General features: G+C 42.4%; 1 protein-coding gene across 3 annotated transcripts; it reads right to left on the bottom strand.

Moving 5' to 3' along the window:
* Positions 1-4,125: 4,125 nt before the first annotated feature.
* On the bottom strand, positions 4,126-22,259 carry lima1a (LIM domain and actin binding 1a). Of its 3 annotated transcripts, none has more exons than XM_058052368.2 (11): positions 22,045-22,259; positions 19,544-19,715; positions 18,499-18,544; positions 16,929-17,321; positions 9,066-9,132; positions 8,602-8,696; positions 7,250-7,315; positions 7,123-7,174; positions 6,095-6,141; positions 5,891-6,024; positions 4,126-5,646 (listed from the first exon to the last, which is right to left on the bottom strand). In XM_058052368.2, the coding sequence occupies exons 2-11, from the start codon at positions 19,702-19,704 to the stop codon at positions 4,575-4,577; spliced, it is 2,133 nt and encodes a 710-aa protein (XP_057908351.2). In that variant the 5' UTR covers positions 19,705-19,715; positions 22,045-22,259; the 3' UTR covers positions 4,126-4,574. The 3 variants fall into 3 exon arrangements, with proteins under 3 accessions (XP_057908351.2, XP_057908352.2, XP_078652881.1); XM_058052369.2 differs by lacking the exon at positions 22,045-22,259 and adding an exon at positions 21,336-21,486; XM_078796755.1 differs by lacking the exon at positions 19,544-19,715.
* Between the last annotated feature and the right edge of the window lie 1,902 nt (positions 22,260-24,161).

Raw genomic sequence — 24,161 nt, forward strand, 5'->3', positions numbered from 1 at the left:
TGGAATTGAACCCTGGTCTCCTAGCTGTGAGGTGTGAGCGCTAACCACTTGCCGCCCCATCCAGTATCTAAATTTGGACAAGGAGTTTGATCAGGAAAATGGTGACAGAGAGCAAAGTCACGGTTTAGAAAACTGCTGTTTTTTGCGCATTGTTGGTCTTAAACAGGAAATGTGTCTTCACATTGTCTGTCCAATTTTTGCAGAATTTGCCACGGGCTCTGAATTACATCCCATCAAGTATTCTTGCTTGTGTAACTTGCAGGGTGGCTGCACGCCCGTGTTTGCAGGTCGGAGAGGTCACTGAGTGGGTGTGAGTGCATGTGTTTCTGAAACCCAAGTGGGTGAGAACAGAAAATCCTAGGATTTGTCAATATTTACTCAGCAGAACACATTACCCTCAATGCACCGCTCCGTGACATCAGAGGTCTTTGTTGGTGGGGCCGCACGTGCACGTGTGAGGGTGTCAAGGGTCAATCGGGGCATCATTAGCGTGTATGTATGTATGTGTGTGTGCAACAATCCCTACACGCACTTTTTGCGCCATGTTGCCGTTATTGTTGCAAAACGCATGACGCCGGTTCCACTCACAATAGCAACTAAGCCTCTCCTTTTTGAAGTGGGTGGTACGTGAAATGTTTGATATGTGAGACACACACTTCACACTACTTCACTTGTTGTTTTAGTGCGTCTGTGTTTGCTCTCTGAGTTGGAAAGAAGCCCTTTTGTACCAACGCTGAAAAGTGTGTTGATGTTCTTTTCATAACAGCTGGATAATATTTGATCACTGGCGGACTTTGTAGAGACACGTATTGTAAACATTGACTTGACTGACATCACACTTGTTCCTTATTTGTTTTACACTGTCAGCCAGCCAGGGAATACGTAACGCGACTGTATTTGGCTGCAACTAAACATGGAACTAATGGCATTTTTCACATTAAATGACGCAATTCCGAGATTTCTGCAGTGAGAACAAACAAGACAAATGGTGACGCTTGGTTAGCACAGTAAAGTCACACTTTGCTGCTTGGAATCAAACTTTCTGTGACATATGATGATGCCGCTGCGTAGAATCTTGTTCTTTAACTTGTATTAACAATATCATCCCTGAATTAAAAAGAAGTCATCACTGATCAGCAGTGAGCTAAGCTAATTGACATTTCCATCAAGAAAAAACATTGGGTCTTGAAATACTCCAATTATTCATTCATTCATTTTCTACCGCTTATACTCACCAGGGTCATGATGGGTGCCGGAGCCTATCCCAGCTGTTTTCAGGCGAGAGAGGCGGGGTACACCCTGGACTCGTGGCCAGCCAATCACAGGGCACATATAGACAAACAACCATTCACACTCACATTCATACCTTTGGACAATTTGGAGTCGCCAATTAGCCTAGCATGTTTTTGGAATGTGGGAGGAAACCGGAGTACCCGGAGAAAACCCACTAATTCACGGGGAGAACATGCAAACTCCACACAGAGATAGCCGAGAGTGGAATTGAACTTGGGTCTCCTAGCTGTGAGGCCTGTGTACTAACCAAAGTCAAGTCAAATTTGAATGCCAAGAATAGAAATTATTCATTCATTTTCTAGCGCTTACTCTCACAAGGTTTGCGGTGGGCGCTGGAGCCTATCCAGGCTGTCTTTTGGCCGAGAGAGGCGGGGTACACCCTGGACTGGTGGCCAGCCAATCACAGGGCACATATAGACAAACAACCATTCACACTCACATTCATACCTATGGACAATTTGGAGTCGTTTATTAACCTAGCATGTTTTTGGAATGTGGGAGGAAACCAGAGTACCCGGAGAAAACCCACGCATGCACGGGGAGAACATGCAAACTCCACACAGAGATGGCCGAGCGTGGAATTGAACCCTGGTCTCCTAGCTGTGAGGTCTGCGCGCTAACCACTCTCCCGCCGTGCAGCCCATGATAACATTCATTCATTCATTTTCTCCCGCTTTTCGTCACGCGGGTCGCCGGGGTGCTGGAGCCTATCCCAGTTGTCTTTTGGGCGAGAGGCGGGGTACACCCTGGACTGGTGGCCAGCCAATCACAGGGCACATATAGACAAACAACCATTCACACTCACATTCATACCTATGGACAATTTGGAGTGGCCAATTAACCTAGGAGGAAATGTGGGAGGAACGGGGAGAACATGCAAACTCTACACAGAGATGGCTGAGGGTGGAATTGAACCCTGGTCTCCTAGCTGTGAGGTCCGCCCTTGACAAAATCAGTGTGCATTTATATTTTTATTGAGTGTATGATGGAAATGCTGAATTTGGAATAAGTGTTTTCAAAAACAAAGAAGAACCAAATTGTGTATCTTTCGGCTCTCTGTGTCCTAACAGGTGTTTTTCCACAAGAAACAGGAAGCGAGTGTGTTGATGAGAGATGGCGCCCACTCCTGGCGGTTTCTCTTCGCCACTGTGTGGATGCTGAGTAATGAAGACAAGGTCACGGTGGACTTGCATCCCCTCAGTTGAATGTTGGCTGGTCGCTACGGTCGCCATGTGAGGTGCTAAAAGTCACCCCTCGGCCCACTTATTTAAGACCCACACTCTCTTTTAATGTCGTCATCATCACAGCACATCATCAGAGACGGATTACCTTGACGGTTGGAATCCCGTGGGGGGACATTTGCTTGTAATTCCTATACAATCTGTTCTCTGTCTGCTGTGTGTGGTTGTCATCACTAAGGTCTGACACCCTCGCTGCGCTTTATTACTTTTGACAGGACTCCAAGGAAAACAGAGCGGAATCAACGCTTGTGTCATGTCAGCGTTTCAGAACCGCCCCCTCTTTATGGTAGAGCGCGCCCCCCATTGACAGAGCACAGACATGCTTTTCCTATGAGGAGGCTTCATCCTGGAACCACATTTTCAGGTATGTTTTCTTCATAGGTGAACATTGAAATGAACATAAAGCAATGAGGGAATGTGCTTTGTTTTTATGCACTAATTGCTTTAAGATGTGGTTAAAGAGACCACATTAGCCAAACTGCTAATGTGACCTCGTACAACATGCATCATTAAAGACAACCACAGAGCCCATTCTGGTTTTATCGACCCTCACACAGACGTCAGTTGAACTTGTTTCATTACATTTGGCGTTCAATGAAATCCTCACTCAGGTTCATCACCTTTACCGTCGGCTTCTTTAACAATCTTAGAGGTGTGTTTGGGGTCCTTATGTTGAAATACTGTAGTCCCGGTTTCTGAAAGGAGGGTATCATGCTGTCTTTATACTCACCTAGACCAAGTAGCTTGGTCCCACTAATCCCTAGCTTCGGTCTCCTTGTCTTCAGCAAAACTGTTTACAGCAGGGGTCTCAAAACTCAAAACACACGGCCCGCGGGCCAAATGTGACCCGCAGGACACTAGTTTGAGGCCCCCGCCTTGATATGAAAGTTTATTGTTAGTGCGGCCCGCGCAAGTTTGATACGGATGCTGTATGGTATCATGTACCCAGAAAAAAATATTACGTTTGATTCATGTTCATGTTGAAGGTTAAATAACTGTTAAGTTATCCTCCCTATCTGTGTGGAAGTGGTAAGTTTTTGGCTATTTAAGTTTAAAGGAAATAACTTGGAGGCTACCGTTTAGGTCGCTAGCTCTCTAGTTTGCGAGTTAGCATGTGTCTCAAGACCCTGCAGTTGCGCAATATGTTGTAAATAAAAAGAGTATAAATGTGACTATAGTCGTGTTTTGTCCTGTCTACAGGGCTCTAATAATGCTTTGTTCATTTTAATCTGAAAAAAATAATTTGTCTACCCACCAACTATATGTGCTTTCTTAAGTTTTTATTATTTGCCGTTTTATTATTATTATTATTATTATATTTATTTATTACTGATTGATTTTCTTTATTCTTGATTTAATTTTTCATCTTATTTTGTGCAGAAAATTAAAAATTAAGATATTTGAGAACAGTGGAATGTTTTATCAGAGCTTTTATTGTAGAAAATCGGAACCAAAGCACTGAAAAAGTTTGTGATCACACACGGTAGATTTGTTTTTATTTTCTCCCTTAATGGCTTTCATTGAAAAGCTGCTTTTTTCATTGACTAATATTTAAATGTGTTTAATGATTTGGAAAGGAGCAAACGATAAGGATGATTATACAAGATTAGTGACTCAGACAACAACAGCATTTTCTTTACAATTTATTTAAACAGTAGCAAAACAAGGCTATTTGCACCCTTGGTTTAAAAACTACATTCACATCAGATTGTCACAAATCTTTAAAACAAATGTTGTGAACGCACATTCTGAGTGGAAATAGTCATTTAGTGATCCTTGTATTTAAAAACTAAAGCACTTATTTTTTCCAATTGTTTGGATTTATTTTAGGCTAATTTGAATTGGGCCCCATCTTCAGGCAACAATATTCATTATTATATGGGTGGCTTAAATATGAAAACATAGGAACACAAGGACAGTTAAAATGTTGGAATGGCTTGGAATGTAGAAAAGAGGCACAGTTTCAAGAGCTCGGCAGCGTTCAACCTTAACGCTGCGACAAGGGGACAAGAAAGTCAAAAGAATGGAACGCAGCCAACTTCAGAAATCCTCATCCTCCTCTTCCTCGTCATAGAAGCGATTTCGCTTGATGATTTCCTCCACAGTCAGCGCCTCCTGCTCCTCCTTCTCCTCCACCTCTTCCACTTCCCCTTCCCAGAAGCCCACATCCTGTTGCGACCTGTTGGCCGCCGCCACCTCCTCCTCCTCAGCTTCTTCTTCGGGAGTAGACGTCTCATGTTTAGTGGGAGGCGTCATCTCCTCCAAGCCGCCATCTTCTTCCTCCATTTGCTCCTGATGAGGTGGCACCACCTCAGTCTCCTCACAGGGAAGATGATGCTCTGACCCGTCTTCACCTTCCTTCTCCAGTATCTCCTCACTTTCTTCCATGTCTTCTACATCCTTCTCAGTCATGTCTTCGTCACCATCCTCTCCTGTGCTGTTGTTGTCCTCAGCAGGTGTGTGGTTGTCCAGTGTAGGTCCATCATGCTGCAGCACAACGCTCTGGGCCTCCGCCTCTACCTGCACTTGGTCCACTGCAGGTGGAGACTCTTTCTTGGTCTCAGCAGCAACAGCAGGAGCTTGGTCCACCACAGTGAAGGGCATGCAACGCTCCTTCAAGGAGGAGCTTCTCCGCTGGCAGGAAGCTTTAGTTTGTTCAGATGCTGAGGAGGAGAAGTCGTCCTCTGGGGGCCACTTTGCACGGATCGGCTTGGTGGCTCCATTGGTGGCGTGCACCGTATCTCCATTATGGCTGGTGTCACCTTCTGCTTGTGGGGGCCAGGAGATTTTCAACCTGCGTGTCTCAGTGGGTCTGTCCGTCTTCTCTGGGGATCCTTGTCCCAAAGCCTCCATGGTAGCAGTCAGGACATTGACTTTGGCCAGCGGAGAGTCCTCCACGCTGGGGCTCTCCAGCTCAGAGCCAGGGGAGGGGGTCTTGGTATAAACGTTAGCCTGCGGTGATGTCATCTCCCCGCCCTCGCCTTTGCTCTCCCACAGTTCCTTGTGGGGCCGGTGGCCAAAGCCCTCATCATAGTTACCCTTGGCCTTGAAGAGCTGGCAGAAGTGCGGCTTGCAGTACACATTGTTGTGCAGGGAGGCGTAATTGACCAAACTGACCAGGAGGGGGAGCCAAAGTTAGTAACAGTTCAGGTGTTGATGAGCTCAAACCAAAATGAAGTATCTACAAATACACCACAGCATTACCGTCTGCCTCTCTAGCTCAACAAATCATAAACTGTTGTATTTTTAATATTTTGTATGGTTTTCTGCTCACAGTTGATTTAGACTTGATATAAAATGTCAGATAGAGTATATAGTTATTTCATCAAATGTCTTTGGGATTGGAACCCACTCACCTGAGTTTGGTGTTGCAGTGGCAGCAACGGAAGCAGGTGCTGTGAAAAATCTGCTGATTGGCTACCAGCCTCTCCAGTGGATAAACAGTCTTCTGACAGGACACGCAGGTCTCCCTCACCGGAAGACGTAAATTCTGCACAAGACGTAAAAGTTATGGTGTTAAGTGTGGGTGTGTGTGTGTGTGGGTGTGTGTCGCGCCTTACCCTCGGAGTTTTGGCCAGAGAACACACAGCATTGCCAGGACCAGAACCTGGGGCAGCAAATTGTTCAAACAATTATACAATGTGGTCACGTTTAAGTGCTATTTCATGTTTAATTTACCAATTTCCACTACAGTGGATCCCTGCAAATGTACACATTTTCGGTAAAACATTTTTTAATTTTTATCGCCCCCACAAAAAAAAAACATTACTGACCACCACCCCTATAGCTACATGAAATGGTTTGGTCCACTACTACCCTCACTGTGCTTTGTAACTGCAGCTAGTCGGCAGCAGAGGACAGTGAAACAATACTTGCTAAAATAACGCCTGGAAGTAAAAAAAAAAAACAAAAGTAAAACAATGAAAGGTGAGAGAATAGAGTCAACCGGAAAAGGTGTCAATATGTGTCCTGTTTTTTTTGGAGCCTAGTCAGTCTGTATCTTTGCGTATTAGCTTGTTAGCTTAATAGCCATTCAAAAAAGAGCAGCGTGTTAGCATGTTGCGTTACATCCTACATCCCACTCCTTTTAACCAACATTTATTCAGCTCAAGTAAATGTTTCGCATGTATTAAATCAGTTATCTTTCCCAATTTACCAGATTTAACAACAAATGACTCAGCAGCGGCCGAATCACCCCATAACTTTGCCCGTCCTTGTCCCAGTGAAGAAGGTGAGCAACATGTCACTTAGTATCATTGCAGGAATAAACAGTTGAAACTGATGAGATAATGCATGGTACAACTAAAGGTATATTTGGTTTTACAAAAATGGCTCATAAGAGTTTAATTTACAAGCTTTCTTTTTTTTATCTAGCAATTGCCATGGTTTTAATAACCAAAGTCACTTTAGCGCTAGCTTCATGATCTGAATCTAATGTAATCTTACAACAGCCACTTTTAATGAGATGTTGATCAAAAATCTGATTCAGATTTATTTATGAATATCAATTATGGTTTTTGTCATATGATCGACTGTCCTAGCAAATGAGTTCTCAGGCTTGTACAGAAATATTATACATAAAACTTACCGTTGCTCTCTGCACTAAGGCTTTTTCTGCTGTTGGACTCCGTATCTGGACTCTGTAGTGAGAGATAACAGCATCAGTAACGTGTAGCACATTCACCAGTTATTCATTCCGTTAAGGAAGCTCTCACCATATCCAAGGAGAATGGCGGTACATTCTCCTTCTGTTTGCTGCAGAACGTATCGTGCAGATCAGTCTGATGTAAGACACAAAACATAAACATTAAAAAAGCTCCCCTATTGTGCAAAAAGTACATTTGGATGATATTTGGGACCTGTTTATAAACACCAAATTTGACAGAAATCTCCCTCACTCCATCTATTTTTGAGAGAAGAGGCGTTCAAATTGTTGATTTTGAACTTATGGTTTTTCATGAAAAGAAATAAAACCCTCACGGATGTGATACCACCTGATGCTATACAACCTAATAGTGACGGTAAACGCTCGATTCACTTGAGTCTCAAGTCACCGAGATGGTTGGCCGGTTGAAGCAATACGTTTCACGTGGCAGAGCTGCACCAGGATATATTCCAAACTTGATAAATCTTCGTTCCGTAAAATGTTATAATGGCCAAATACAATCAGAAGTCTTACTTGTGAAACTTAATCCCGTCAGATTGTATGACTTGAGCATCTTCCACCTTCTCTTGCCACATCCAATATGGCGGTGACATCAGCGCATGAGTCAGCACTCAATGCGGTATCTACTTTACCCGAGAAACTTACACATGCGCGACGAGTCCACAGACTCGACTGACTCACTGACCTCACGAGTCCACGTCAGCTTCACAATTTCACCGTCATGTCTGTGTGGTGAGTGAGTCGTCATTTTTCAGCCCTTTGTATTGAGTTGTGGACTTCTATAGAGCAGCTGCACATGATAACCAGCACACAAAGCTTTATAGTTCTTCCAGAATCTGCATCTATTCATCAGTATTTCTTTGGATTTTGTGGTCGGTTTTAATTTATTCCACCCACAGCCCGCCTGTAGGCACTAACACTCCGCTGTGGTTGGTAACAATCGCGAGTGCATAAAAGGACTTCCGCTTTATGCCGCTAGCTGTTGATAATAAACGGCGATGTATCTTTGTAAAATGTCGACTTTTAACGTACAGCTATATGTGTTCGATCCCGAATCCGATCTGAAAGTGGAGACTGGACAGTCCAAAGTTTCTAAAAAAAAAAAAAAAGTTTATATTTAAAAGGAAGTCAGTCCGTCTCTTTGTGACATCACAAAGGAACAGTTTTACCACGCCTTCTCAAACAGAGCGTTTTAAGCCATCGCAAACTTCTTTCAGGGTTGACTTCCAAATGAGCAAACCTTATTATCTGAAATTTTGGCATCGTTTAACACAAGAATAACATTCTAGCTACATTTATAGGTCAGAAAAGTGGGGAAAAAAGCGTAATAGGTCCTCTTTAATACAACCTCCTTGGTGGTGGAATTTGATTTGCATGGAATCATGAGGTTTCAGTACTCACACTGGCTGATGTGGGACTGATGTCCTGTTTGGATATGGCAGCTTGGTAGAGTGCCATCCTATCCCGGAGAGGGGTCGACTCCGCAAGAGTTCCATCTGATGAAAAGATAAGATGACACACACATTGCGGGGAAAGAGCTGTGATTCATCATCTCGGCTTTCTCCAGTAAACTCGCTTCGACCTGCCTGTTCCTGTTCCCATTTCTCTCAACACCGGGTTGATGGGAACATGAAGTAAAAGCTCATCTTTCATCTAACTAAAATATGTTTATATATGGAGCAGTCGTGGATTATTACAAATCAACAGGTACCATGGTTTGCATACATGTCTTAAAATCCCATCTTTTCAGTAGCATCAAATGTACATTCAAAAACACAAAGTGTTTAGTTTAGAAAAAGAAGAACAAGTGTTGGATGGTTGAAGTGCTTGTTCGACGTTAAAGTGCTTGAATGATGAGTACATACCTCCAAGAAGCTGGTCCATGTTTGCTGTACTAGCACCGTTTCCTTGACTTGAATGCTCTTTGGACTCCTTAAAAGAAAACAGCAGGAAAACAAAATAGGTGGCAATTAAACAGAAGCCGGAAAGCAAAAAACTGCTTGAGAAAGTGTCCTGCATGGTCTCTGCACTTTGGACAATTCATGAAGTCAACGGTGTCCATAAGAGCAATCCGCATAGGTTGAAGACAACGCAAAGAGACTGTAGCAGGTCCAATTATAGAAGGTCAAGACTGTGTCTCTATCTCTCTCTCCAGTCACAACCGCTTAAATCCCGTTAATGAGCTCAGTAAGCCCGAGACAGACACCACGTCTGATCGGCGGAAGATAAATATACACTGTACATGTTAATAATAATAGTATAATTGTGTGTTTGTTTTCTTTCCTTTTGTTGTATACATGTATATTCAATGGAAACTGTACTAATTGAGCAAAATCTGGGGGGGTCGTGTCCCCCCAATGACGACACATCATCCACCATTGCCAGCTATACATTACACAACAAGTGGACAAGGACGCAGTCAGTCTGAACAAGCCAAAAAAGACACGTCAACTTTGGCTCGACTAAAAATGCTTGAGGCCACATCCTACCTCCAAATGCATGCCTGACGAGGCATGCAAACATCCACAGGCCTCAGCAGGTAACATTTCACAATAAAAGCAGAGAAAAAAAACAAGATGAACTCATAAGACGGCAATGCGTTTCTAATAAGCAGCAATAAAACTTTCCAACAGAAAGTCTGATCATGCTGGAAAGGAACGAAGCTCATATCAACACTAACCAAAACTTGGGACTGTAAAGGAGTACTCAGGTTAACGTTTCCTTCTTCAGGACACATGTCAGCTCAGGTCAAGACGGACTTGAGCCTTGGTTCTGTTCCAGGTTTCTTCCCTAGAGAGTTTTTTCCTGGCCAATCTGCTTAATGTGTAAAAGTACCTTAAGTTCTGTTGTTAATTGGGACTATATCGATAGAACTTGACAAAGTTGTACCAAGTTCTACCAAGCTGTAGGGCTGGGCAATATGTCAATATTTATGTTACCTGAAACAACTTGACACCCATGTTTGGCTTTGATTTTGTCTAATGTCTATATATAATCTTATGTCGGTATTCAACCTAAATCGGGATACGACTTTTTGGACCATAATCGCTCAGCTCTACCTCTTTTCTCCGGGTACTCCGGTTTCCTCCCACATTCCAAAAACATGCTAGGTTAATTGTCAACTCTCCCCGTGCATGCATGCATGCTGGCAACACAACACCGAAGCACTTCGGAGTGTGACCAACCACAGCATAGTGGGGCGTGTTTGAAATCCAAGCAGTACTGCTGGAATAGGTGCCGATTCTGGAAGATCTAGAAAACTTTCTGTTCTGGTTATTGTGTGTAGCTGCTCTATAGGAGTCCACAACTCAATACAAAGGAACGAAAAATGAACATAATAGGCCCCCTTTAGGCTGCAAAGCAGTCAAGTGGTTAGCGCGCAAGCCTCACAGCTCGGAGACCCGAGTTCAATTCCACCCTCGACACTCTCTGTGTGGAGTTTTGCGTGGGTTTTCTCCGGTTTCCTCCCACATTCCAAAAACATGCTAGGTGAATTGTCGACTCCAAATTGTCCATAGGTACGAATGTGAGTGTGAATGGTTGTTTGTCTATATGTGCCCTGTGATTGGCTGGCCACCAGTCCAGGGTGTGCCCCGCCTCTCGCCCGAAAAAAATCAATGAATGAATGGCGTTATGCTTGCCAACTTTAGAATTAAATGGTCAATAGTTCACACATATGGCAGGTTTGTGAATGTTATGGAAAAATAAGACTACATGAGTATAACCAACAAGACTAAATTAGTGAGGTAACAATTTATACTTTGTTGAAGAGGAAAAAAAATGTACAGTGCATCTGTAAAGTATTCACAGTACTTCCATTTTTTCCACATTATATGCCTTATCCCAAAATTGATGGGTTTTTCCTCCACAAAATCCTACATACAACGGCCCATAATGATAACATATGACAACATTTTGGTGTGCTAATGTATTCAAAACAAAAGGTTAAATCCTGTTTAAACTGTACATTATTCATTATGAATGTTCCATTACTATTACAAGTATGGCTGTGCAGGTCTTTTTCTGTTTTTATATCATTAGAACGCACAGTAGAGAAATACATGTGTATTCATGTTGCACAGATTGGGAATGCTGGGCAAAATCCCCCCCAAAAAAGTGTCGTGTTGGACATCTTGTTGACAGTCCAGGCTTTTAGCTAAATGGCTAACTCTTATTCAGCAGACCCTGGTTCGAGCCCCAGGGCGGAACCAGTTGGCTTAAAAAAGCAGCACCGGGTACTGTACCTTTAAAAACATGCCTTCTACTAATGGAAGAGTCCAACTAGTCGAATTTTTAACAGTAGGGCACAAAAAAAACCCAGCTGTTAATTTAAAAATCTTCCATCTTTGGTCCAAATTTTTGCTGCTTTGTCAGTCAGGCAGTCCAATCTGACCAAGAATGAATCTGTGCTAAAGAACACCACCATGATAATATAATCAACCCCCAAGGGTGGATTATCTTCCACAAACCCAGAGAGCGGGTGTGTGAGGGAGGGGCGGGGGTATCCGAGACACACGAGGAGGACGGAAGGGGGGGGGGTAAACATGTGGCCTTGTTGGCTGGATGTAAACAAGCATGCCGTCCATGCAAGGTCTCAGGAGGGTGGCTCAACGGGGCTAGACAAAGAATCTACCGCTAATCCTGATGCTATTAAAGCTCCCATACAGACTGACTGGCAGTTCCCTTCATTTATACCCCCACCGACGAAGGACTATTTACTAAAGACGACACCCTTCCCTCGCGTTAAGTTAAGCCTTTCAAGCAAAGATAGCAGGATAGCACTGAACATGACACAATGAAGCCGTTCAGTTTTCCACAGAGCTGCTCATTCACTTCACCAATGAAGTCAACTTTGAGAGGCTGCATTCATTCATTCATTCATTCATTCATTCATTCAACGCATTTATTTTAAGTGTAAATGCCAATGGTGCATTCAGAGGCCAAGAAAGACAAAACAAATGAAATTACCTTTGGTGAAGACGAATGACGAGGCAGAGGCCAGTCTGGGGTTTAGTGGCGGTAAGCTCCAGTGGGTCTAGGCACAGACTGAGCAGACCAGACCAGAGCCCCTTGAGATGCTTAAGGGGAGGGGACAGGGAGCAGGGGCTGCAGTTGGGGGGGGGGGGGGGGGTGCTTCATAGTGGATGATTGTGGGGATGACGAAGGGATGAGGGGGTTGGCTGGCAAAGTTACATTACAACCGGAAAAAGGAGTAGCGAGGGGGGGGGGGGTCCAAGGAACATTCACCATGACCAAACTATTGTAGAACAACGCTTTTACAACTTCAACTGCAGCATTTGTTCCAATTTGTATCAATTCACATACATACATACGTATATATATGTATATACACACATATATATATATATAATTTTTTTTGTCCAATCAAATTTCAGCTTCTGTGTGCCCCGCCCCGCTTTTACTCATGTTCTAACTGTTTATTAATCAACGAATGTTGTATTTTGGTGCGTCTTCTATTCTGTTTACTTGCTTTATTCAACTTCATTCTTCTGTAAAGTGTCTTTGAGTATTTTGAAAAGTGCTATACAAATAAAATGTATTATTATTCTATCTGCTCACGGCCTTCAGAATCAGTAATCAATACTGGCACTGAGGCCGTGTCTTTAGCCAATCAGACTTCAGATTGGCCTCACCAGGGCCAGCTAGCATGCGTCATCCATTGGTTGATGTCTGAAATCCTATCCCTAAGTTATCCGTTTGCTTGAACACCGTTCTGACAAAAAAAGTACACACGCGTTTGTCAACGAGACCAATTCTATATAATGCCACGTATTGTATTGTGTTTTTGTATACTATTGATATTGATCGTTTCCAAACTAAGAGGTACTCAGGCATATGTTCCAATACATTTGATATTGAAACAATGTCAGCAGTAATGTTTTTTGGAATTATTTTCATTCCCTGGTGTTGTTGGGTATCTGCATATGGCTTCCCTTGCATAGAAAACCTGTTCTGTATGTTATGTGCTCCATCACACAGAAACTAACTAAGTCAAGCATGAGTTGAAGTAATCATTATCGGTAGTGTCATCACTTTTTTTGTACAATGGAACATAAAAAAAAAAGACATGCAGATGGATAAGGGGGCTTTTTTCCCGGCCAGACAATGGAGCGACAGGGGTGGAGTCAGGCAGGAAGGTGGTGGAGGAGCAGCTGGGGCAGGAAAAAGGGGGGGGGGGGGGGGGTGAGGGTCAGTGAATGTCTGGGTGCCTCATGACTGCACACCCCAACCTACAGAGGGAGGGGGGGGGGTACTTAGATAAGCGTTTTGAGGCAGATAGGCAGATTAAAGGGTTAACCAAAAAAAAAGTGGAGGTTGAGGCTTTTGATGAGGTTTAAGATGTACGGGGGCGGAGTGGGCTGCACAGTCCATTGATTGATGAGGTGAGCTTTAATGCGGTTGAAGATCAGCTGATGTCATGAGCACACGGCATGACATCATCGTTCAGTGAAAGCAGCATTACTTAGAGGCCGACTCGCACACAATGGATGCCATTGTAGCGAGCGCCGTCCACAGTGTGTCCAATTCCCCATAAATGTCTTCAACTACTGCTTTAGCATTTTATCACGAGACAACCATCCCTAAAAAGCTGCTGTTTCTCTCAGTTGAAAATGGCCACTTGTCTGCCAGCTTACTTGCTATATACTGTAGTTGTTTTTTGTGCTTAAATTAGCACTGTTTTGTTTTTTACAAAGGCCATAAACTATTTTATTATTGTGAGCCTGAATACAAGCTACAAAAAGTAATCATCTATTCACAGAAACTAGCCAATTAAAGTTAGTTTCCCTTGATTGAAAAACAAGGGTCAACTTTCATCACTATTAAAGCTACATTGACAAATATATTCATATGACTGGAAACATTTAAATGTACTTTTCTCTTTTACTAACAAGCAATTTCCACTCAATACGGTGATGTCCGAAATGGATATTCATTCATTCATTTTCTACCGCTTTTTCCTCGCAAGGGTCACGGGGGTGCTGGAGCCTATCCCAGCTGTCTTCAGGCGAGAGGCGGGGTACACCCTGGACTGGTCGCCAGCCAATCACAGGGCACATATAGACAAACAACCATTCACACTCACATTCATACCTATGGACAATTTGGAGTGGCCAATTAACCTAGCATGTTTTTGGAATGTGGGAGGAAACCGGAGAACCCGGAGAAAACCCACGCATGCACGGGGAGAATATGCAAACTCCACACAGAGATGCCCGAGGGTGGGATTGAACTTTGGTCTGCGCTTTAGCTGTGAGGTTTGCGCGCTAACCACTCGACCGCTGTGTCGCCCCGAAATGGATATATAAAATTAAAAAAGACAGGAAGCAGAACTGGAGGTAGCAGGTAGATGAGGATGCTGAGGTTCTCATTGGGAGTGACCAGGATGGATAGGATCAAGAACAAGTACATCAGAGGGACATTACATGTTAGAGACCTTGGAGATAAAGTCCTTTAGGCCAGACTGAGATGGTTGGGACATGTCCAGAGCAGAGATAGTAAATATATTGGTAGAAGGATGCTGCGTTTAGGTAGGAGGCGTAAAGGAAGACCAAAGAGGAGGTTCATGGATGTATTGAAGGAGGACATGAGGTAGTTGGTGTGAGAGACAGATGCAGAAGACAGGGTTGGATGGAGATTGATTTGCTGTGGCGACCCCTGAACCTTGAATGGAAAAGCCCAAAAGAGAAAAAAAGATGGTGATATTTAACCCTTGGTAGAGAGCTACCCGTCAATCCTTTTTCAAGCTGTACTACAAAAAAAAAGGCATATTTGAAGGGTTGTTTTTTCCACATCATACATGTAGGAGCAGATATTACGCCACCCTATCTGATATGAAGGTGAAGTATGGCTGACGATGGCCCTTCATGTCTAAGCTGGTTGTTCTGGCGGACTAAAAACAAACACATTCCTGATCAGAAGATAAAAAAGGGGGAAAACCGTCACGAGTGGACAAGCTTACATTCCTAAGAGTAGCGTCTTTTTGCCTGAGGAGTTAGCTGTTAGCTTTCAGTGAGGATGATTTTAACCGTAGTGCATTTCACAGAGTTGCCTGTTCACAACTGGGAAACTTAAACTAATTTGGTGAAATAACGTTTCCAGTACTATGGTAATGATTTCATTTGAACATGCATCCCATAATCAGTTCACAGTTCCACATGTCCAAAAGGAGTAGGAAGAAGCAAAGCTTATTAAATCCTACCCCTCCATCTGGTACTTTTACAATCAGTAACTGTTCACTTCCTGCTTTCCATAAGTTTTTTTTTAATTTTGAATTTTTTTATTTTTTGTCCCATACCAAAGGAGGAGGTGATATAAGCATCCAATGCCATAATGGGTACCATAGTAAGTGTCAATATAGTGATATATATAGCACATCATGACTGGTTCAAGACTCTTCATCCTTGTATTTAGCAAACATCAACTGCTTGTATTGTTTCTTGAATTGGCTCATCGTTGTGCATTGTTTGATTTCCTTACTCAATCCATTCCATAGTTTGATTCCACATACTGAAATGCTATGGCTAGCATAACGTAGTAGAAGTGTTTCAAATGTACTTCGTCCCTGAGATAATATTTCTCCTCTCTTGTAGAGAAGTATTGGATGACATTTTTAGCTAATTGCTTATTTTTAGCCTTATTTATTATTTTTGCTGTTTGAAGATGAACTATATCAGCAAGTTGTAGTAGTTGGGATTTTAGAAATAAGGAGTTACTATGTTCTATTTAGGCGGCATTATGAATTATCCTTACTGACCTTTTTTGCAGTACATTTAGTGGGTGAAGATTGCTTTTATAGTTATTAGCCCATATTTCCACACAATGAGTAAGATATGGTAGAACTGGAGTGATTTCTGATTGAGAACAAATTTTGCTTTGTTATATATAAATATTTCTGGCCACCTTATGTTGTATATTTGTAATATGAGCTTTGCAGCTCATATTTTCATCTATTGTGATCCCCAGAAATTTATTTTCGTTCACCCTTTCAATGTCCACACCGTCTATTTGTATTTGCTGGTGCGTGTCCTTTCTGCTGTTAGCAAACAGCATGATTTTAGTTTTACTTAGGTTCAAGGACAATCTACTATACTACTCTTTGATGACAGGATAAGAGTTTGCTGTTATGTAGTATGTATTTCCTTTTATGATGACATAAAAAAGGACTTGCGAAACTCATTAGTAAATGCTCAATGATTGACTGACAACCAGTCCAGGATGTACCCCTACCCCCCCGTCAGTTGGGATAGGCTCCAGCTCACCCCAGATCCTATACAGGATAAGCGGTATTTGAGAGTATCACAACTTGAAATTTCATAAGAAACGCATGACTGGAAGTTGAACATCTCAGCCGTTACGCTCCACTATTAGCACCAATTGGTCTCCCTTTGGAGCATGATGGGGAGCTGCCTACAGCCGCCGGTGTTGCCTTCAAAGCAGTCAGCTGATGGACGGATGGCAAGAGACGCTGCACCATGTGACTCCATGCATGACAGCACTGAGGCTCTTTGAGAACAAGCAGACCTATTTACTCCAAACATAATCATAACCCTGTTCTATTCCAGATGGAACTAAAGATAGACGGAAAACTTTTGACTGCGGAAGTGGAGCATCTGCCGTGCTAATTAACTTGGTCTTTGTTTGTATTTGTGCGCGAGTGTGCATGTGTCAAAGGTCAGAAGGAGCCAATGGTTGTGAAGACAACTCACCTTCTCCACTTCTCCCTTCTCAAATATCATCTTCAGGTTGTTGAGGGGAACGCTGGGCCTTTCCGAATCCGGCACGACTGCTTCTTCTTGCTCCTCGGATTCTCTGCTGCCCTTGGCCTCCATTTCTATCTGCTCCTTGCCTTGATGCGTCTGTGCCTCAGACTCAGTATTTTGGTCTTCCTGTAGCGGCTTGTAATTTTTGGGGGCGTCGAGTGTCGTCGTGGATTTCGGGTTGGCACCTGTTTGACCGAGGCGGGTTTCGTGGATGGTGCCGGTGCAGGGCGTGGTACCAACACCAAGCAGTTCCTGCTGCTGCTGCTGCTGCTGCTCCCAGCGTTTCTTTAAAACGCTCAGATTCCCGCTGCAAAGGGACGAGGCTAAAGATTCTTCCACCTACAGGAGGGGGCAGAAGACTGTTTTTTTTAGGTGTCCGCTTTCATCAGTACAATTGTGCTTTATCAGCTCAACTTAACCCCCCCACCCCATGGAGCCACATCAAGGTTTCAGATGTGATGACTCACCATTTCCTGCTGAGCACAATAAGCCACCTTTTAAATTTGGTGATACTTTTGACAATGACAACTATCAAGGACCCCCCCTTCTGATTCTACAGTTGCTAACCCATGCAAGGAACTCTTGAATCAACATAAAACTTTTCTGCGAGTAGCTTTGTGAAGAGGAATATGGGAGGAGGGAAAAAAAGGCGAAGAACAGGAAACAACTGCTCAAGAAGACAAAGAGCTACCCACACAAGCAGTTTGAAAGTTGGAAACAAAGACAAAAGTAAAGCCAAAACCTGTGAAGGGCTGGAGACCCCGGCCGGCGGTCCGCTTGTTGTGGAGTGTGCACGTTAAGTGCGTCGGCCCACTAGAAGCTAGAAGCGCTACAAGCCGCTCCAGATGTGTGAGTCCTTGAGAAGCGATCAGTACCTATCCCACCCCCTACGCCCAAGAGAGGAGCACACACACAGAAGGAAACTGGGAGGGAGGGAGTGAGGGAGGGGGGGGGGGGATGACAATTGGAATGGGGGGGGTAGGTGGGGGAACAGAAAATCAAAAACAGAGGTGGTCAGTGAGGGGGAAGAGGGAAAATAAGTCCAGGAAATGAGGGAAAAAAGGTAAAGGGAAAATGCTGGAAAGATCTATGGCTGGCAACAAAACACAAGCTTTCGTAGTTTGTCTTCACCAGGGTGTCCATTTTCCACTCAGGGGCCGATACTGAAATATCAAAGGATGCAGGGGGCCATTTTGTACAAAGGCTTAAAAAAAAAAAAACGTAATAAAAAGACAACGCTTTGTGTTATTTGCCCATAGATACAAACCAATGCACTTTGGACTCCGCATGTTTACACTACTCAGTATTGGAATTGCTGTCTCCATCTGATGGATTCATCAGCCATTCCGTCAGGTCATCTTCTCTGCCAACAGAGAAGGTACGTTTCCACCTTATCCCTTTCTGTATCACTTTGTTGGTTCATTATTTCTTGGCAAATGTTTGATTATAAAGATTTTTAGGAGTGAATTTGGCAATAGGTCTTAGTGTTTAAATTTAGGACCAAATGTTCACCTACCCCTTTCTTTTTCTCTGCACCGCCCTCATCTGCTGCCATCTGGTACCTGAAGAATAGGTTGAGATGTCAAGTCTGTTAAAACGGCAAGCATAAACATCTTCAAAGTCAAGGGAAGAAACATCTAAAATCAAATCATATACCTAATTTGGGCTCTCACGCTTCTAAGTAGACTAAGTCGCGGGACTAAGAATAGGTCTTGCTTTATCACAAAATGCAAACACTAGCGATGATATATCTTAACAGCACAACATGAACGGACACTTCCTTAGACAAAGAACGGTGTAGCGTGAACATGTGACACACTTCACAGAAGGTTTGGCTGTTGTCATGGAAACGGTTCTACTTTCAGGTCCATATATGGCCACATTTGTGTTTGTACACCCTAGATCTGTAAAGTCATTTCATTCAAGGGTAGCCTACATGCTGGTATTTAAGATGCGGTTTGCAATCAGGGCCAGCAAAGCCTTGTCTGCTGGCCTACACTTCAGCAACACCGACCCACGTTTTAGTCATGAAATATTTCATTTTTTACTCCCAACATTCTACATTTTGTAACATGTTTTTGTTTTGATATTTTGTTGTCCAGTTACATTTCAGCTTTAATGTGTTGCTATGTCATTCTAATCTGCCTGTGGCCTTCACAATCAGTGCTGCTGGCCGTGGCACAAATTGTTTTCAGGTCAAAAGGACAAAGTATTTTATTGTTTCAGAGTCTCTTAAATATTGAAACGACATTGTGGGTGCCCAGAAGCGATGAGAAAAGATAAATAGATTTTTTGTTTTGAGATTCGTCTCACAGGGCTTGCTAGCTGAAGCAAGTTCAACTGATAAATAAACTGAGAACATGCAAACTCCACACAGAGATGGCCGAGGGCGGGATTGAACCCTGGTCTCCTAGCTGTGAGGTCTGCGCGCTAAACACTCAACCACCATGCAGCTGATATAGTTATAATCATTAGTTATTGGAAGCGGTTCAGCCTGACTTGCTTGTGATGAGAGATGACTGATGTGGCAATGATACTTTGAGGGGGGGGGCACGACTTACTTGGAAAAACGCTCTGCAATGGTGTTGTCTTTACCCCTAGGAGAGACGATTGACAGCTCCTTGGCAGTGACCCTCAGTGATTGGGATGCCCACTGCTTGTGGCTAAATGACGCAAAGGAGGCCATCTTTCTTGCAGAATCGCCTGATGATTGGCTATCCATGAAAATAAGTTCTAAGGATGAAAGTAAATAAGACTTTGGTTAAGCAGAAGGAATAGACAATCCGGTGATCATGTTGCTACACCAAGGTTACATGCATGTTACGTTGGCTTTGGAACCGGCAACCTTCTTGTGAATTGTTTGTTACCCTCACCACTTTCTCTTGTACATGAATTTACACTATTTTCCATGTGTTGCATGGTGGACTTTGACACAGTTCAACCTCCTCAAACATTTGTCTGAACACCTAACAATATTTGCTGCAGTTCCAGGTAACCACTACATGCCACACCCACTGATCATCTGTTCTGCAAGTCAACGGATACATCTCATAAAACACTGTTGTATGCATGTACACACACACACAATATATACACTATTCATCACGCAAGATGTCAACAAGAGTGTTCATTTTAACGTAAACCAATATTTACTTGGCCAAACTGGACCAAGCAAAGATGCTGACTTTTTTAAAAAAATCGACCTATTATGCTTTTCCCACTTTTCTGACCTATAAATGTAGTTAGAATGTTGTATTCTCGCGTTAAACGATGCCAAAGTTTCAGAAAATTAGGTTTTCGTATTTAGAAGTGAGCCCTGAAAGAATTTGGAGATGGCTCAAAACACTCTGTTTCAAAAGGCGTGGTAAAACGTCTCCTTTGTGATGTCACAAAGGAGTGGATTTCCTTATATGGTCATGGCTGAAGCCAGATAAGCTTTCTTCCCCCACCCCTTATCTGTTTACGTTGCCAACACTGGCTCGTAATTTGTTTACAATTCCTAAAAAGACGCCACCATCAGGCACAAGTGGTTGGAGTTCCTGATTCCCTACCAGCAAAAGAAATGCATTTTAATCCGTCAACATATGCAGCATGCAGCTGGACTAGCCGACAAACTTGCTGAAGCGCTACGCCTTTCCAATGTTACTTGGTTGTATCAGTATCAGAGTCAGAACACCAAGTAGTAACAACAAATTATCAGTGTCCTAACTGTTTATGTTGTGTAAGTCTTGGGGCAAAAGTATATGTGTAGCATTATAGTGTGTGCATACAGGCAGCGGGGTTGCTAATGGCCTTATCCCACCAAAATTAGTGGCTCGCAAAGCACATTACACGTTACCGATGCTGTAGAAAACCTAACGCTAAAATGCTAAAGCTACTTATCACAGAGACATCTTGAAGTAACCTCTTTTCTAGAGAAACATCGAACTGTCCAGTCTACATCCGGATTGGATTCGGGTTCCGTTTATTATCAACTCCTATGCGGTTTGCTGCTAGCGGCACTCCAGAGTGTAACCAACCACCGCCTGGAGTCGGGCCGTGGGTAGAATACATTAAAACAGACCCGTTTTCGCAGGAAGCAGGAAATCCCAAGAAATATAGCTGAATAGGTGCAGATTCTGAAAGAACTAGAAAGCTTTCTGCGCTGTATTTTACTATATTCTGATCCCCCCCTGATGATAAAATACAAAAACAAAGACTCATCTCAAAATTGGATAAAAATAAATCTGTCAATCTGGTTGTATAACACACCAACAAAACATTAACCAAAATATGAATTAATCGGCAAAACTAAAAAGACAAAAGCAAGGATTGGCATTCAGAAACAACAAAGTCCAGCTTTTCTTTCCTCACCTTTCTAGCGCGTAGCCTCAAATTATGTAGCAACGTTTTATTTCACCGTCTCATCAGACTACTTTCTGTTTGTGTGTTTACGGCTGTGATGTGTGTATAGCCCCCGCCTCCCCCTTCCGCTCAGTGTCGATACATTACGGCCAATCACATGCGCCTTTCATCATTAAAATAATCACCTAATAAATAACCACTGTTACAGCATCCCCGCCTTAAAGTTTACAAAGTAGAGTAGCTCTCCCAGCAATTATTTTAAACAGGCATATTATTTAAACTACCAAATATTTGTCTTTGTGGTCATGTATTATCAGATAAGCTAAACCAGGACAAGGTCAAGCGATATCGGTATGTTTGCATGGACAAAAGATAGATAACGCTACGCTGTAGCTTCAATCATTTTATTAAATAGAGAATAAACGTAACAAGAAGCTGAAACCACAGAATAGAAAATTAGTACGACTTTGTTTTCTAGATGTTACGCATTCACTTTGGACAGGAAGATGATACCTGGGACTATTTTTAGGGTCAGGGTTCAGTTTACAAACACCATGTAATACAGGTATGTAATACAGCATCACCAACCTAGGCTGATCAAGATGATGCTTAGTTTAAATGTGAAATTACAGTAACTAAACATTGGGAAGTGACTAAATTATAAAAGACCTTTGTGTGTTGCATAAGGTAAAGAAAAAAGACATATCAAGCTACATACCTGCAACAATCCGCTGTTTTACACCGTAAGGCGAGTTCCACGCTACTTCAGCATTTCCTTCTTGTTTTACTTCTCAGCTGCTACTCCTAATGCTTTTGAGCGGGCAGGCAAGTGGGAGAGGCCCACATCGCTCACGTTTAAGTTCTCTCAGCCAATAGGCAGCAGTCACTTCCACCTGGCAGGTGCCACACTTCAGTGTTTGATTACAAGCCGAAGGGAAGTCGGAATCTGTAGGACAGCCTGGGGCAAAGGGAGGAGAATCACATGTTGGTTTACTGGAAACTGAGACATGGTCTGACTCCCGGCTGGCACTTTCTCATAAAGGTCAACGACTTTAGAGGATGTGACTCATTGTCAGTGTACCCGGTTGAGGGAAGAAGGAAATGTTGCTTTGAGACATTGGAGCAAGAAATATTCCCCATATGATGGTCTTTGTAGTACGGGAAGACACTGAATATGGAAATGTACAATAACAAATGAACAGTTTGTTCTAAGAAGTTGCAAAACCAGCTACTAAGATCTCAATGTTTACTTGTTGAGGTCAATTGGTGCTGACACCTGCTGGCCATTTCAAAAAAAGAATGCAGACTTTGGAAATTCTCCAATTTGCAGTCCAAACATTAAAGAAAACATTAAGAAATCCTAAACAGGAAATCACTTAGTCTGTAGTATATACTGTAGTATTGTACTGTAGTATTTTATGCACTTGACTAGTCAGTAAAGTACCTTTATAACACAAAACTCCTCTTTTTACCTAAATTCATTTTAGCCTGACCATTACAGTAAAGGTAAGAATATATCATGACATTATTATCAGTAAGGTCATTTAGCTCTAAAATAGTAAATCTGTATTGTTAACAATGTCACATACAGGAATTAAAAGCCCATTCATTATGTAGCAAAAAAAAAGCCTGTAATTTGGCACTTTAGTTTTATCTAGGAAGATGTAATAATATGCAGTAGCAAACAATGTCCAACAGGTGGCGGCCTGCCCTCACTCAACAGTGATTGTTGTTGAATGGCTCCAAATCTGGTACCTTCTGGTAAAGGTCACAAAGAGGGAGGTCAGGTGATGAAAGTGTTTATTGCTTCATTATGTTTGATATATATGTTTCATGATGTTATGTTTCATGATATTATTAATGATGGCAATAATTTTGTGGAGTTTGGGGTTTTTCTCTGACTTCCTTTAACTCCTCCAAAACATGCATGTTGGACTCTGTATTGTCAGTAGGCGTGAATGTGAGTATGAAAATGTTCTCCGTCTGCAGATGTATCTCCAGTTCATAGCTAAACCTAATATATTAAACAAGAGTAATATTCATAGCTCCTTTATTTAGCTATTACAACACAAGTTTGAATATACTGTATGTTTTATTTGATGTAAGGCAGAATATTCCTATTCCTCAATCTTTGCAATTAATATAGATGATGAAAACCAGAAGAACAGTAATTTTAGCACAATATTCATTGACATTCTTTACTTGTACATATTTTTTTATGATCCCTTTACTGTATGCACTTGTGAGCTCAAGCATTTCCTCCATGATTCCTCTAAAGACAGCAGCAAGAGAAATGTAAACACAAGATCACATTAACACAATTACATCCATAAAAGATAACACACAAATAATGACGTCATCTTGTTACGTTCACAATATGAAGTGATAGGCATTTGCATAACGGTAGTAACATCAAAGTCAAATATTTACAACTTGTACAAAAATGTATGACTTAACGTTCAAACGTCGCGCACATCAAACTCTGTGTACCCAAATAAATTAATACTTACGATTTACAAACAAATTAATACTTAATTCAGTAATACTGACGCTTGATACTGTGAGCTTTGCACCGTCACGCCCACAAAGGGGCATGTCCTTCTTCCTGATTGGATCAGTATTGTTGGCATTTAATTGGCTCCGGCTTGTGTCAGTCAAGAGCAAATTGTATACAATAAGAGAAACGACCTGTACGAAAGCGTGTAACTTTATTTTATACTCAGAATTATAACGGCCGCTTAGCCCTGCCCACGTCTAGCTTTCTATCATGGCGGACATTCACTGGATTCTATTCATTTACATTTCAGTCATTCACCCTGTTTTTAACTCTAGAAT

This window comes from Doryrhamphus excisus, linkage group LG15 (genome assembly GCF_037039965.1).
Source record: "Doryrhamphus excisus strain RoL-2023G ecotype Guam linkage group LG15, RoL_Dexc_Guam_v1.1, whole genome shotgun sequence".
In the NCBI taxonomy this organism is placed as follows: Eukaryota; Metazoa; Chordata; class Actinopteri; order Syngnathiformes; family Syngnathidae; genus Doryrhamphus; species Doryrhamphus excisus.

Excerpts from the sequence above, each read along its gene's own strand:
- lima1a (XM_058052368.2), bottom strand. The coding sequence starts at position 19,704 with ATGGATAGCCAATCATCAGGCGATTCTGCAAGAAAGATGGCCTCCTTT. Across the intron at positions 9,133-16,928 it reads AGAAGGGAGAAGTGGAGAAG|GAGTCCAAAGAGCATTCAAG; the intron begins GTGAGTTGTCTT and ends TTTTCTTTTAAG. Across the intron at positions 7,316-8,601 it reads TCAGTCCCACATCAGCCAGT|ACTGATCTGCACGATACGTT; the intron begins GTGAGTACTGAA and ends GTCTTACATCAG.